The 14,959-nt window shown below is 45.9% G+C and overlaps 1 protein-coding gene across 14 annotated transcripts in view; it reads right to left on the reverse strand.

The window, feature by feature from the left end:
- Positions 1 to 14,959, reverse strand: part of KANSL3 (KAT8 regulatory NSL complex subunit 3) — a 43,814-nt gene that overhangs the window by 5,595 nt on the left and 23,260 nt on the right. For 10 of the 14 annotated variants that reach the window (XM_032351915.1, XM_032351927.1, XM_032351923.1 and 7 more), the window contains 14 exons: positions 14,645 to 14,746; positions 14,470 to 14,541; positions 13,134 to 13,208; positions 12,799 to 12,956; positions 10,635 to 10,698; positions 10,018 to 10,218; positions 9,639 to 9,795; positions 8,051 to 8,128; positions 6,443 to 6,634; positions 5,776 to 5,860; positions 5,238 to 5,365; positions 4,276 to 4,385; positions 3,634 to 3,856; positions 3,167 to 3,300 (listed from right to left, as the gene is read on the reverse strand). In XM_032351915.1, coding sequence (XP_032207806.1) covers positions 3,167 to 3,300; positions 3,634 to 3,856; positions 4,276 to 4,385; positions 5,238 to 5,365; positions 5,776 to 5,860; positions 6,443 to 6,634; positions 8,051 to 8,128; positions 9,639 to 9,795; positions 10,018 to 10,218; positions 10,635 to 10,698; positions 12,799 to 12,956; positions 13,134 to 13,208; positions 14,470 to 14,541; positions 14,645 to 14,746 — 1,779 coding nt within the window. The remainder of the gene's footprint in view (positions 1 to 3,166; positions 3,301 to 3,633; positions 3,857 to 4,275; positions 4,386 to 5,237; positions 5,366 to 5,775; positions 5,861 to 6,442; positions 6,635 to 8,050; positions 8,129 to 9,638; positions 9,796 to 10,017; positions 10,219 to 10,634; positions 10,699 to 12,798; positions 12,957 to 13,133; positions 13,209 to 14,469; positions 14,542 to 14,644; positions 14,747 to 14,959) is intronic. The other 4 variants (XM_032351919.1, XM_032351921.1, XM_032351918.1 and 1 more) reach the window with 4 other exon arrangements.

Genomic DNA, 14,959 nt, shown 5'->3' on the forward strand with positions numbered 1-14,959 from the left:
AAACTAATGTGAGAACAGATGGTCACGGGGACAAAAAAGGCCCAAGTGTGTGCAGTCATCAAGAATATGAACCTTGGGGGTGCCTAGGTGGCTCAGAGGGTTAAAGCCTCTGCCTTTGGCTCAGGTCATGATCCCAGGGTCCTGGGATCAAGCCCCATATCGGGCTCTCTGCTCCATGGGGAGCTTGCTTCCTCCTCTCTCCCTCTGCCTACCTCTCTGCCTACTTGTGATCTCTGTCTGTCAAATAAATAAATAAAATCTTTAAAAAAAAAAAAAAAAAGAATATGAACCTTGGAGCTATAAAGGCAAAGATATGAAGATTTATTTTTATTTTATTATTTTTTAAAAAGACTTATTTATTTATTTGACAGAAATCACAAGGAGGCAGAGAGACAGACAGAGAGAGAGGAGGAAGCAGGCTCCCCGCTGAGCAGAGAGGCCGATGCGGGACTCGATCCCGGACCCTGGGATCATGACCCGAGCCGAAGGCAGAGGCTCTAACCCACTGAGCCACCTAGGCGTCCCTGAAGATTTATTTTGTTAAAGATTTTATTAATTTATTTGACAGAGACAGAGACAGGGAGAGAGGGAATACAAGCAGAGGGAGTGGGAAAGGGAGAAGCACGCTTCCTGCTCAGCAGGGAGCCCGATGCAGGGCTCGATCCCAGAACCCTGGGATCATGACCTGAGCTCAAGGCAGACACTTAACGATTGGGCCACCCAGGCACCCCGAAGATTTTGCTGTATTAAAAATTTTAATGTATGAAACAAATGTCCTTCAGACTTCAATAGAAAGAAAGAAAGAAAGAAAGAACGAAAGAAAGAAAGAAAGAAAATAAAAGATAAGCAGTTGACTAAAGTATACAGAACTTGTATAATAAAAGATTAACATCTGAATGTATAAAGCTGCTATAAATCAAAGTAGAGACAGAATATGATGAACCATTCGTAAAAGACATAAGTCTCGGGGCGCCTGGGTGGCTCAGTGGGTTAAGCCTCTGCCTTTGGCTCGGGGTCATGATCTCAGGGTCCTGGGATTGAGCCCTGCAAGGGGCTCTCTGCTCAGCAGGGAGCCTGCTTCCCCCCTCTCTCTCTGCCTGCCTCTCTCCCTACTTGTGATCTCTCTCTCTGTCAAATAAATAAAATATTAAAAAAAAAAAAAAGACATACAATCTCATAAGTAATCAGGAAAACACACACATAAACAATTCCACTGAGACACCTGAGTGGCTCAGTTGGTTAAGCATCTGCTTTTGGCTCAGGTCATGATCCCGGGGGTCCTGGGATAGAGTCCTGTGTTGGACTCCTCACTTACTCCCTCTGCCTGCCACTGGCCCTGCTTATGTTTGCTCTCTCTGACAAATAAATAAAATCTTAAAAAACATAAACAATTTCATTTTTTACTCATCAAATTAATAACATTTTAGAACACTGATTTTCATACCTGACAAAGACATGGGAGAACAGCTATTACCATTGCTATGGATTGAAGGGTAAACTGGCTGAGCCTCAAAGGGCAATTAGCCAGTACTTAGCCAGATGTCAGACGCACGTACCCTCCACTTACTGGTCTCTGGACTGAAGAAATCCCCCAGAGGCACACAAAACTCAGGAACAAGGCTGTCACTGAAACACTATTTTCTGTATCAAAAACAAAACAGCCCAACTCTCTGACAGAAGATGGTGAAATATGCTTTCGTACATCCACCCAGCAAAACATGAGGCAGCGACTGACAAGGTAAGTCTCTACATAACCCATGAGGAAACATGTCACAACATCTGTTGTAAACAAAGACTAGTTAAAAAATGGTCCACATTCTGTGATTCCATTTTTGTAAAAAAAAAAAAAAAAAAAAAGGTAAAATAAAATAATGTACATAGTATAGCAAGAAAGATCTAGAAGAATGTATATTGCACTATTAATAGGGGATACCATCTCTGGGAGTGGTATCATGGGAAATTTTCACTTTCTAAATTACAGCATTTCTGGGGTGCCTGGGTGGCTCAGTGGGTTAAGCCTCTGCCTTCAGCTCGGGTCATGATCTTAGGGTCCTGGGATCGAGTCCCGCATCCGGTTCTCTGCTTGGCAGGGAGCCTGCTTCCTCCTCTCTCTGCCTGCCTCTGTACCTACTTGTGATCTCTCTCTGTCAAATAAATAAATAAACTCTTTAAAAATAAATAAATAAATAAATTACAGTATTTCTGTAAGGTTTGAATTATTTAAGCACAATCACTTTTCTAATTAAAAAAAAAAGGAATAAAAGAAATAAAAACACCTCCACTTTTCTAGGAGTAAAAAAAAAAAAGGCAGGGAAGGCCAACCATGATCCCAATGAATACCAGGTTAACAATCTCTGCAGTATTTCCCTCAAGAGGGGGAGGCAGAAGTTGGTTTGGAACAGTTGGGAATCGTCAAGTGCCAATAAGGAGCCTGCCCCCCAGGTCCCAGGCAGGATTGGTGTGGTGGGAGTGATGGGAACAGGGCCAGTCCTTTAGGCATGGCAGTCTGCACAGCACCTTAGCCCCCACAAGGCAGGCTGTGGCTGAAACAGCGCACAGTGAAGGAAAGCACAAACAAAACTGGACCCCCAACTTTTTTTTTTCACCTCTGATCTCTGAGTGGCTCTCAGATCACCATTTAAGATTAGAAACGTTTTACATGAAAAGCGCACGATGGAAATCAGATTGGCTACAAGGAACGGGTGGTGACTTCGTGGGTAAAAGCTACAGAAACTTAGTGTGTCCTAAAAAGATGACAATGAACGCCAAGAGCTCGAATGGCACAATGCTGGAAAGCTGAGCAATGAAAGGGTGTTAATCAACTAACTAGCCTCTACCACAATCTCCAATTGCTGAAGCCAGGAATGGGAAAAGAAAACAAATGGAAAGGGAACATAAACAAAACCTGGAACACCAAAGACACTACACACCCAAACACAGTTATGTATTTAATTCCCAAGACAACCCAAGTGAGTGCTACGAAGAGGAGACTCAAAGAGGTCCATGACTTGCTCAAAGTTACAAAGTGACAAAGCCTCAGGTCTGGATTTGAATCTAGTCTGCCTAAAGTCCAGCGCACTGGCAGCTCCTCCAATAGGCCAGTGGGCCAGCCCCAAACTTCCCAGTATCAGAGCCTGTGTCCTCAGTCTTCCCGGGCAGTACTCACCTGTGAGCTGGACGGCAGAGGCTGGGAGCTGGGCTCCTCTGATGGGGCTGCTCCCGAGCCCATGGGGCTCAGTGTTGTGATTCGGCTTGGTTGGCCACGCAGTGTCAGAGTGATGGTGGTAGGGACCTTCAAGCCTGCCAGAGAGAGGAGGAAGGAGGGTTGTTTGTTACAGCCTCCACTTTCTCCTCCCGGACATTTTCTTCACATCACACACCAGCCCCTCAGCCTCCCACCTCAGTACCCTTCCCAACTGGGTCAGCTCACCCTATCAGTCATTGTAAAAGAAACAGGAAAATAGCTGTGCTCTTCTAACCTCACCAGTGGATGGACCCACACAGATGAATCCTTGAGGGTCAATACCAGGACCCTGTTGAGTTGGGTTCAACCATATGCCTTGTCCATGTGAGAGGGGAAGGTCCTGGGGAAAGATCCCCTAAGAGTTCCCACAGCAGTCATGAGAGACTCACCTGATGCTTGGTTAGAGATCTGAGCCAGGCCAGGGAGGCTGCTTGCCAACTTAGCAAGGCCCCCATTGGTCAGCAGCTGGTGGATGGCTGTGGGTTTCCCACCAGGAGTGGCACCCAAGGAGGAGAGAGTGGTGGCCACAGGAATGGTACGGACAATGGTGCTGGTGCCCGTGGTGATGGCACCCAGGCTCTGCATGGGGGTGGGTAACTTCATACTGGTGGCCTGTGGGACACACAAGACCAGGTGATCAGAAGCTACTGCCCAACAGCAAGCAATGTTCAAGTATGGAGGACCCAGAGCATTAAAGGCTACCATGTACTGCACAGCCACTACATGCAAGGTACTCTTCCATGCATTTTCTATATACTATCTTATTTAATACTAAAACAACCCTTTAAGAGAAATACTATCATTATCCTAATTTTACAGACAAGGAAACAAAGATACAGAGAGGTCAAAAAAACTTGCCCAAGGCCACACACTAAGTGATGGAGCTTTAACCTCTGGTAGCTCCTAGGCATGAAGTCAGAAAGCAGTCTGTCATGACCCAGACTCCAGACCCAATTTCCCCACCAAAACCAACTAAACTGAGAGGGCCTCCTCCCCGAAGCTGCCCAGCCCAGTGGAAGGCAGATGTACACCTGTGGGGCTGGCCCTGGGGAAGGATTTGCTGGGAGGCCAGAGGTCTTGCTGCTGATATCCTGCAAGCTGAAGCTGAGGCCTTGAAGGAGGCTGCTGGCTGATGTGGCCCCTAGGAGAGGGTAGAACAGATGTCAGCACAGGCCCAATCCCTTATCCCAAGAGCAGCCAAATCCATCCACCCTCAACAACCAGCTAAAATGCCAATGTTCTTTCCCTGGAACATTCCCAGTGCTCTTGGAAAGATGCCAGGAAGGGCTCCCCGAGCATGCACGCTGCATGCTCACACGAGGAAGGTACTCTGCTAGACACACTGTCTTGGATTTGTTCCACATATCCCAACCTGCTCCAAACCACCTACCTTACATTTTGAAGTTTTAGGAAAACCAAAGAGAGCTTCAATCCCACCCACTTTTCAGAAATCTAAATTCCATCCTTTCCAGGGAAAAGGGACGCTTATTAAGCAAAAAGAATTCCAAATACCTGATTTATATTTGGCCACAAAGCAAAGAGGGAGGTCCTCCTGAAGGAGGACACCTGCAGAGCCTTGCCTGCTGGGCTCAGGCAACCAGCCCTCCCATGCAGGGTGGACTGGCCAAAGTGAAGAGATAAGCAGAGGCAGAAAGGTTTTGCTAATGCTAGTACATACAGCACAATCTCCAGTTTCCTGCAATCAGATGTGTTCAAAAACACAATGAACACAATACCCACATCTTCCACCAGCTATTTCTCCTCCTTCTAGTACAAGAGACACTACCTGCAGACTGGGATATTTACTCACTACAGATACTGAGACCAGAAACTCCCTCACCTCAAAGCTAATTCCAGCTTCCCATCAAGCCTCAATGAAAGCCTGTAACTCAGAGGAGCATCCCCCAGAGTCAGCTGCTTTCCTGGGACCACCCTCCAGCAGCAGTCCAAAAGAGACTTTGCTGGGAGGTGGGGAATGCTGGGGTACAGATACCTGGGAGGGAGTTGCCAGAAGAGGTGGCCACCAGACGGCTCTGGAGTGTGTGCAAGGCACTGGGTGTGGTGCTGCTGGACACTGAGGACACTGGGCTGGCCGAGACACCCCCTTCAGAAGCATTTGACCTGGAGACAAAGATAGGAGCTCTATTATCCAAAGGTCAGAGGGCAGCAGACCCTGGCAACACAGGGAGGGTCCGTGGTGGGGCCCAGCAATGCTTTCAGCAATGGATACTAGAATCTAGAGTTTCTTTGTCTCATCTTCTGAATCTGGCCTCTAGTCCTTCTGAAGGTCAGTCCTAAAATAGACTTCAAACCCTGAAGCAAGAGCTATGGGATGCTTTGCGAACTTTAAAAAAGAACTCTGAACTGACCCACCCCCACCACCCCAAAAAAGACAAAGATCCCACTCAGAAAGAAGTCATATTCACAAAACTGACAGAATCTAGATTATCTTTCCAAAGCACTAAATGGACCAGAGAAAAGGTAAAGAGAAAGAAAGGAGCAGAGCCAGAAAGGCCAAGAAAAAGACTCACTTGGTAGTGGTGAGAAGCCCTGTGAGCTCCTTGGCCCCTGCTGAAGCCTGCCCCAGTGTCATGGTGATGGGCTTCCCTCCTGCAGCTGCAAAACAGAAAACCCCAAGGCCAGTGGTCAGTCCTGCCTGGCCACACTTTATAGGGTTTTACAGCCCAGGCTAAATGCAAAATATTATGGACAAAGACTGGACGAAGAAGAAAAACAAAGAGTAAGTATAGCAGAATAGGGAATTATTCTTTTCTTCTGTTTTTTAAACTTTCTGGAATACTTTACCTTTTTTTTTTTTTTTAAAGGTTTTATTTTTAAGTAGTCTCTACATCCAACATGGGGTTCACACTCATAATCCTGAGACCAAGAGTCGTGCTCTACTGACTGAGCCAGCCAGGCATCCCTGGAATATTTCTTATCTTTAATTGAAATTAAAGAACAAAATGTGATGATACTTTGAGTGACCCCATAGCTCCCTCAGATCTTCATCCTGCCTCCTTGCTCCTGGTTCAGATCAGGTCATGGCCCACTTCTGCCCCATGTGCTACCGTGTGCCCTCTTTGCGCCAGGCACACCTTGCATTAGAACTGAGCTGTACAGCAAGCAGTCACCAAGAGAGCAATGTTATGTGGTCTGAGAGAGCTCTGTTTTTATTTAAACAGGCTAAGAAAAACTCACCTTCTGGAGCTCCTCCTTGGGAAGGAGTACAAGGCCCTCCAGCTGGGTCCCCTTGGGAAATAAGGGACACCTTAATTTTTGGTCGCTTGGAGGTCTTACTGCCAGGAAGAGGACTGGAAGGATGGTGGCGCTTCAGCTGGACCCTAAGATCCTCTTTCTCTGCCTCTTCTGTTTGTTCTGATGAAATGGGAACTAAAGATGGAGCGGAGGTAAGGTCTTCCATAATCCAAAACGGCCCGAGAGACACTGACAACACCAGCATGGGCATGACTGTGTCATACACAAAGTCAGACCTCAAAGGCAACTGCTAGTGCTTCAGTCCCATCTCACTCAGGTCCCACCTGTGGTAGAAGGCCTCCCTGCCCTCTCAGAGGATGGGTCCATCCCCAGCCCTTACCCTGTTCTGGAGTTAGAAGGAAGGGGGCTCTGAGTTGGTAGGAATAAAAACAAAGATGACACCCTGACCCTGCCTAGCAAAGGCCAACCAAAAAAACAGAGGATTCACTACAATGGATCTAAGCAGTGCTTCCTGCACTCAATGTCATAATTTTCCTGTCTTAAGCCCACCCTCACATCACTGGGGGACAGTAAACATTCCACAAAGAAGCAGTAAAGGACCACACTACGCAGTTCTCTCTAAAACAGAGAATTTCACAAGGCTCTGAGCATCCAAATCTCCTAAGAGCTCAGGGTTGAAGGTTTGCTTGCCAAATGAAGGCAACAAGGTTTATTGCCAGAATCAAGGCTGGCTTTGAGTAGCTACTAGGCAAGGAAGCATTTCAGCCAAGACAGCTTAACTGCTCCTGCCCAAAAGCAAAAGGGCAATAGTAGTCCATGTCACAACTAGTCCCCACGTCCTTTGTACTAGGTACAGAGAAAGATCACCTGTTCACACATGGGATTCCCCCTCTGCTGAATCAAACAGACTCATCCTACACATGGCCAAACCTCTTGGACTCTGAAGTTACCTTTCACACTTCCTCAGAGATTCCCTTCTCTTTAAAACCAAAAGCCCACCCCAGGTCCTCTTCTTAGCATAGGTAATCAGGGGCAGGATGGGGAGGAAAGCAGTAGTCATATGAGGAAGGCAGGCAGGAATGGGGGTGCTGGCCTGGGCCACAGGACATAACCAGCTAGAAGGATCGCTGAGGGGATAAATGCATTGACTAAAATCAGAATAGGAAGGATGGTAAAAGGGAAAGGAGACCAAAGGTTTTATGCTGATAGTGGCTGGTGTGCTTGTAGCAGCCAGGATGGAAGCAGGAATCCAGAAGCAGGGAGAAAAACACACAAGGAAACTCAGGTTCACAGGCAATGGGCCACAGGCACACATAGGAGAAGTAGAGCCAAGAATCACAAGAGACAAAAAAGGAAAAACCATGAGAGTAACCAACAGAAAGTATGGAGAAAAAGCCAACACTATACTATGGAGGAGTAAGCGAAAGGAGTCAACCAAGAAAAGAATCAGGAGACAGAAAAAGGAAGAGAGAAAAGAACAGCAGGAAATCAGAGACAAAAGAGAGAGGCAGGATCGGGAATAAAACAAGGGAGACATGGAGAGAAGCAGAGATCAGAGCATGAAAAGGTGAGAGGAAGAGCAATACTCACCAAAGAGACAGGAGGAGGTGCCGGGAGGAAGAGCTTTCCTCACCAGCATATTTTGTTTCAGAAAAGCAGCAAACTGTGCTGGAATGAATCAGAAAGAATTACAGAATCACAGCCAGCCAGAGAAAGGAGAAAAGGAGAGGGAGTAAGAAAAAGATATGAAAATGTTCTAGAAAATGGTCGGTAAGGGCTTTTTCCAGAATTACTGCATGTGTTTGACACCTGACTCCTAGAAGCTTCCTGGAATCATCTATAAACTGAAAATAATAAATGTACCTGCCTCATGGGCCATTGCCAAGATTCAGTGAGCAACAGCAAGTCAAATGCCAGGAAAACAGCATGACACATAGTCAGGGTTCCATAAAATTTATCTATAATCATTTCCTCTTGCCTATGAGGCCCTGCCAAAGCCAGGGCGCGATGGCTGCTGTTCAGTGCCATGATATTCTGGGGCCCATTTCAAACCCAGATCACCAATCAGCCTTCCAGAACTCCCTAGACTCCCAACTAATTATCCCCTCCAGAAGCACAGCCGACCACTGGTTCTCTCTTCATCAAAAGCCTAAGCAAACACCACCAACCCAGAATTTGGCTCTCGCCACCACTTAAGATAAGGTTACAGACCATCCATGTGGCCCCAGGGGGCCTGGCTTGTTTTTTCTTTTTTGTCTTTTTGCCTTCACCAATCACTCACACATGCTCCTTAAGGGTACCCTCGTAAGAGGCCTGAGTTTAAGTCCTGACCCTTTGGCTCCACTAAAGAAACACAGGGGAAGTGAGCAGATCAGCCCACTGTCACCTCTGCGTCTCTCCACTTGACAGAGCTCTGGTGCTGCCTCCTCCCAAGTACCCAAGACTTCAGATAATACATGTTCCTGGATACGTCATCAAACACAAGGTGCAAAAGGCCTTACCTTGGGGCTGACATACCAGATCGAAGTGGGGGCAGGGGACAAGCCACTGTTTCTTTTCTCCCTACCCAAAACACTATGCCTTTTCTATAAGCTACAGTAGCACTCACTGTTCTCCAGATTGTACATATAAACATTTCCCAGCCTAATCTAAAGCCTATCTGCAGAAACCCCAATAAACCTCACGGAAAGGTCCCAGTGTGGGAACCTTAACTCTTCAAGGGCAAAACAAAGAAAGGGCATGATGCCAGCTACACTGCCCTGGAATCTGAGGAAAAAAGCTCATCACCCTCCACATGATTTGAAGAGTGCCCTGACTGCAGGAGTGGTTGGGCAGCGCGAAGAACAGAACAAGTAGCTTCCCCAATTGGGAATCAGAAAAAATTTTGAGGCAAATACACACATAATCAGCTCATAAAACCTAACCTCCCCAGAACACCAAAGCAAAGCTGTAATTACTGGAACTATACAGCTCCACTAATGCACGACCTTTTGTGATGTCTCACCCTTGAAAACAATCTCTGGTATTCATTTCAACCTAATTCTGTCTGGACAGAAATGTGGGAAAGGGTGCCTCTCGCATGCCCCAGAGGAAGCTACAGATACCAATACTTCCCAAATCCCACATGACCTCAGTCCAAAAGATAAACCAAGAGGCCACTGGGCCAAGAAGCCGATACCTTGAGCTTGTTTGTGGGTCAGCACAGCTTCCGTCCGCTGCACGTGTCTCTTCAGGAGCTGAGCGCTCCCGATCTGACTGGACTTCTGGGCAGAGGTCACTGTAGTCACTTTGGTCTTGGGACTCGAAGTGGGGCTGCTAGACACACTGGAAAGATCCTAAGCAGGGCAAGAAGGGTAAGAGCTGAGCCAGCTGCTTGGATCTGATCACCAATGATCACGTCCCCCTGGAATTCCCTGCCCAGGAATTCTCCTCATAGGAACTCAATGGTCTACAGCACTGGTAAGGCAGACAAGCACCCCCAGAAGTGAAGGAACCAACTCCACAGTCCTACGTACCCAACCGAAGTGCTCCCTCTGTTCCCCACCTTCCTGCGTTACCTCCGAGCCTGACGGTGAGGCAGGCAGCTTGGCAGCTGGTGAGGCAGGCCGACTGCCCCGCTCGGGGACCTCAAAGGCCAGGTCTCTTCGGGCTGCATCCCGAGGCTTCTTCTTCTTCTCAGCATCCTGATCCCGAGGCTCAGAGCCCATGTGCCCATCAGCACGAGTGAGCACTCCAGTCAGAAAGTCCACAATCTCATCCTAGTATGAAGAGGGCCCAGGCCACTCAGTCCTCAGCCTAGGGAACAGGAACCTCCCTGGCAGGTTAAGTTAATTCAACTAACTCGGCTTTGGCATAGGATGTGTCCTTCTCCATGCACTACAAGCCAAGCACAAACCCCAGTCTCAGCCAAAGACCAGCAGAAGCCTGCTCCCTGACGCCTCTGTAGGGTGGCACTCGGGGGGGGGGGGGTGGTTGTGCTCCCCCACTCCTCCATACACATGTCCGCTTCCTCCCCTCTCTCTTTCCCCTTTCCTTATGATTTAGTTCTATCAGAGGCTCCACTGGACACTCCTTCACCCTTCAGAGCCAAAGACACTACTGCCAATAAGATCAAGCCTAAAAGCTTATAGAAAGACAAGCCTCATTGAGAAAAACACATGAAGCAACTGCATACCTGAATGCATCTGTCCACCATGCTCTGAGTCAGCCCCTCTGATTTCTTCTTTGCTTTGCTTATTCTAGAAGACAGAGAGGAAAAATGTTTATTTTAAACATTCCATGGCATCACATGGAAGCGAGAATGGATTTCTCTTCTGTGTTGGCTATTTTCTGAGCCCAGGAAGGAGGACCACATTAGCCCTCAGGCAGGTATCACCACTTCTCTAAATCTCATGTTCCTCATGTTCCTCATGTTCCACCACTTCTCTAAACCTCATGTTCTGCAAAATGGAATCATAATACCTCACTCATGGACTTGTGAGGATTACAAAAATAATATATGTAAAGAACAGAGAACATATGAAAATTGCCTAGGACTGTACATTCCTAAAGTCCCACACTTATGGCTTCCCAGATAAACTCTGACTTCTATGACCTCATCTAGAAGTCCCCCAATAAAGGCCCAAACCCTGAGATTACTGGATGCTGTTGCATGAGATCAGTAGTAGACAAAAGGTGGTCATAGGTTACTTCTATAAAGGTAAGAGAAAATAGTCACCTGGCTACATTCCCCTCTTTGGAAGCCAGTTTTAAAACCCCTGGCTTCTGACTGAGGGTCTCAGCAGAGACTCCGAATGACAGGGTGGAGAACAATATTCTGGACTTCCAAATTCTGAGAACCCCAATTTACTGGCTATTGACCTCTGACCCTATGTAGCACCCTCATCTTACATATGAGGACAGTGGGTCCCAGAAGTTAAGCAGTTAACCCAAGGTTCTTAGCAAAGCAACCAAGACTGAACTGAGTCACCTGATTCTCAGGCCAATACTTGAGGACCTTGCAAACACATCTCAAAAGCAGCCTCACAACTTAACTCCCACTGAAGTGTTCCTATCTTTTATGTTCCCTCACTGCTACTCAACACACACACACACAGCCCCACATACATGCTACCCTCCTATAGATAAGAATGTCTGAATAACCAACAAACAAAATGTATTTACAAGAAAATATTGCTTTGAGCACCAGAGGATTAGATTCTAGACCCACAAGAAACAGCCAAATGACAAAGACCAGAAGAACCTCTCTAAAACATCACTGGTTAAGAAACTGACAAGACCGGTGGGAGCAGGTACTTGTTTTAAACTCACTAGCTAAGGCACACAAATGAAATTAATCTCTAAAACTGAACATTAAAAAAAAGGAAGCCCAACAAATGACACACCTCTTTTTCAGGACATTTCAAGAAAGCCTAATTAAAGGCCCTACAGGCAGCCAGTCTTTTAAGGGAGAAGTGGCCATCTCAATGAGCTAAGGTGCCCCTTCCAAACTCTAGCTGTTTTTACTCCAAAATATATTAAAGGATGTTAATACAAATAAAATCTACATTCACGTACATCCTCACTAAGAAACAAAATATAAGAAGTGTCTACCCCAGTCAAAGCACAATGACCAAGACTGCATTCACCGAGTCTCAAATTATCTCCCTCCCACTGGGTAACTACTAATCGCAAAGGGAAACAGAGTAACTTCGCAGTAGAGAAACCTGGAAGATGCCACCTTCACCAGGTGGTCAAGGTTAAGGTCACCAGTGATAAGACACATCAACATCATCATGTAGGCCCAGGGAGGATGCACTGAGGGCTTACCAACTGGTAGCCCTGCCAAAAATGCATATGCTCAACCTAATCACAAAAAACGTTAAAAACCTAAATTGAGGGACAGCCTACAAAATAAGTGGCCAGAAGTCTTCAAAATGTCAAGGTCATGAAAGACGAAAGAATACTATCAAACTCAAGGAGACTGAGGAGACAGGCAACTAATATATTACACGTGATTCAGGACTGGACACCGGACAGGAAAAGGACATTAGTGAGCCAACTGACAATATCTGCAACTGTATATTAGAAAATAGTATCACACAACGTTAACGTCCTCATTTTGATAATCATATTCTGGTTATTTAAGATGTTCACATTTGGGAAATCTGAGTTCAGAGTCTTTAAAAAATTTCTGTACTATTTTTGCAACTTTTTATAAATCTGAACTAGTTTAAAATGTAAAATGGTTCCCCCTTTCACAGAAGCAGATTTAGTCTGTAGTTACATCACCACCTCACAGGCCTCTCTCCAACACTACAACATGACTCTCTCACAGCTCTGGGGGAAGCCACACACACCTGAGATTATCGTCAGCTCCCCCAACCACCACCAAGCTGTTCTCAGCCCGAATCTTCTCCCGGAAATCTTCCATGGCTTCGGGATGACACTGCAAGGAATTCTGCCCAATGACAAAGAGGACTGGAGTCTTCATATCCAAGAGGGGATCATCCACATCCTAAAACATGAACAGGTTTAATAATCAGCCAGTTACTACTCACTGAGGACTGACCTGTCAAGTCCGCTGAGCAGAGTCAACTGGGCAACTAGTCGCTGAGTGCCAGTTTGGGTAATGCATGCACCCCCTTATTCTCACCAGCCTGTGACCCAGCAATCAGCTGCACCCCATGCTTACCCCTCTGGGACCATCCACGGTAAGTAAAGGAAACCCAAGGCAGACAACTGCAGTGACGTACTCCATCACTGACACCTAGAAATAATACAACAGTTTGTCTCAAGGTCAACTGACTTTACTGCAGCTACACCTTACCCAGAGTCCAGAGGTGGTCCAGATCTACCAGCTTGTCCCATCTCTATCTCCCCAGTCCTAATCCATAGGAGTACCAGCTATAGTGGCGGCAGTAAGATCGTAAGACACAAGATCCCAGCACACAAAATGGAGCCCTGAGAGAACCGCAGCAGAGGGCTGAACCACAGGATGGGAAACTCAGTGCTTTCATCCTATTAATTCCCCAGACTTGAGTTTTCCTATTCACTTTCTCCTCCACAAATAGCAAATACAATCAGAAAGACACAAATGTCACTCTTCATCCATAAGCAAAGAAAATCTCTCCCTTTTGAATCTAATGGTTAGCTCCCAGGCACTTCAAACTTGTTTGAGCAGCTGCTGACTGAATTCTGTCATTCCCAGGACCAGGGAGTGTCAGGAGACAGCCTCCTTCCTCTATCAGTCCTAGATGTCACACCTGACCAGACCACACGAAGCAGCAGAGACTCAACTTATTTGATCCACTTGAGAACTGGGGCTTTGGGCAGGTCAGGGACACTTACATAAACTAATGTACACACAAATGTATGTAAAATAATAAACAGAAGATTCCTTAATGTTTACAAAGGGACAGACTATGAACACAACATCAACACAACACAACATCAAATTCCAAAGCTATTAAAATTTATGCCTGCTAGTATTTTTTTTAAGGTGGAGAACAGTACTTATATTTGGGGGTGGGGGAGGAAATTTTTTTTTCAGAAATACATACTGATATATATATATATATATATGTGTGTGTGTGTGTACACATGCATATATATATACACACTCACATATATATATACACACATATTACATATCTATCATAAGTGATATATATACACATTACATATATATATATATATCACAAATGATAACAATATTTGGGATTTTCTTCAAGATAATTGGAGAAGACAGAAAGTGGACAGGGGTAAGATAAAAGTCTGACCATGAGTAAATCACTGGTAAATCACTGTGAGGAGTCCACAGGATTTATTATCGGTCTGTTCTCCCTTTAATTTTGTTTAAAATTTCCACAATAAAAAGTTAGTCTTCTATACCTTAAAATGCATATATGTAGGCAGATCACCTAGCACAGTGTCTAGAACATAAAAAAAGGACTCAATGGTAGCAATCAGCAGTAACAGCATCAGTATTCTATCCCAGACAGCCACCAAATGAGATGGCAATTACTTACATGACAGGCCACCAGCGCTCCTGTATTCCAGCCAATCAAGATAATGGGTTTGTGGGGGAAATGGCTGTGAATCTTTGTGGGAGGAGAAAGAAGACAGTAAGACAGGAGTCTGGGCCAAAAGCAAGCCCTGCATGCTGGGGGTGCCACGGTGACCCCGAAACAAGGGCACTCTCACCTCCAGTACTTTGCTTCTCACTGCCCCAATCATATGCTCCAGACACTGCAGAACTCCTACCCCACTACCGTTGTTCAGCAGATGGGTTGCTACAGGGATGACCTGAAGGAAAGAAAGTGGCAGTCATGCCAGCAGAGATTTAAGTTTCAAATCTTCTCTCAATTCTGCTTAACCTACCCTAAATCCCTTCAACCTTGGATAAGCACCTTTAGAATTAAAAACAAAAAGACAGTGGGGGAATGCCGAACATTTAAGTCCTCTATTTTGACTCCCTCCCACATTCTGTCTGCTCAGTCTTCCAAGACTCTATTCCAA

Source organism: Mustela erminea, chromosome 7, assembly GCF_009829155.1.
Source record: "Mustela erminea isolate mMusErm1 chromosome 7, mMusErm1.Pri, whole genome shotgun sequence".
In the NCBI taxonomy this organism is placed as follows: Eukaryota; Metazoa; Chordata; class Mammalia; order Carnivora; family Mustelidae; genus Mustela; species Mustela erminea.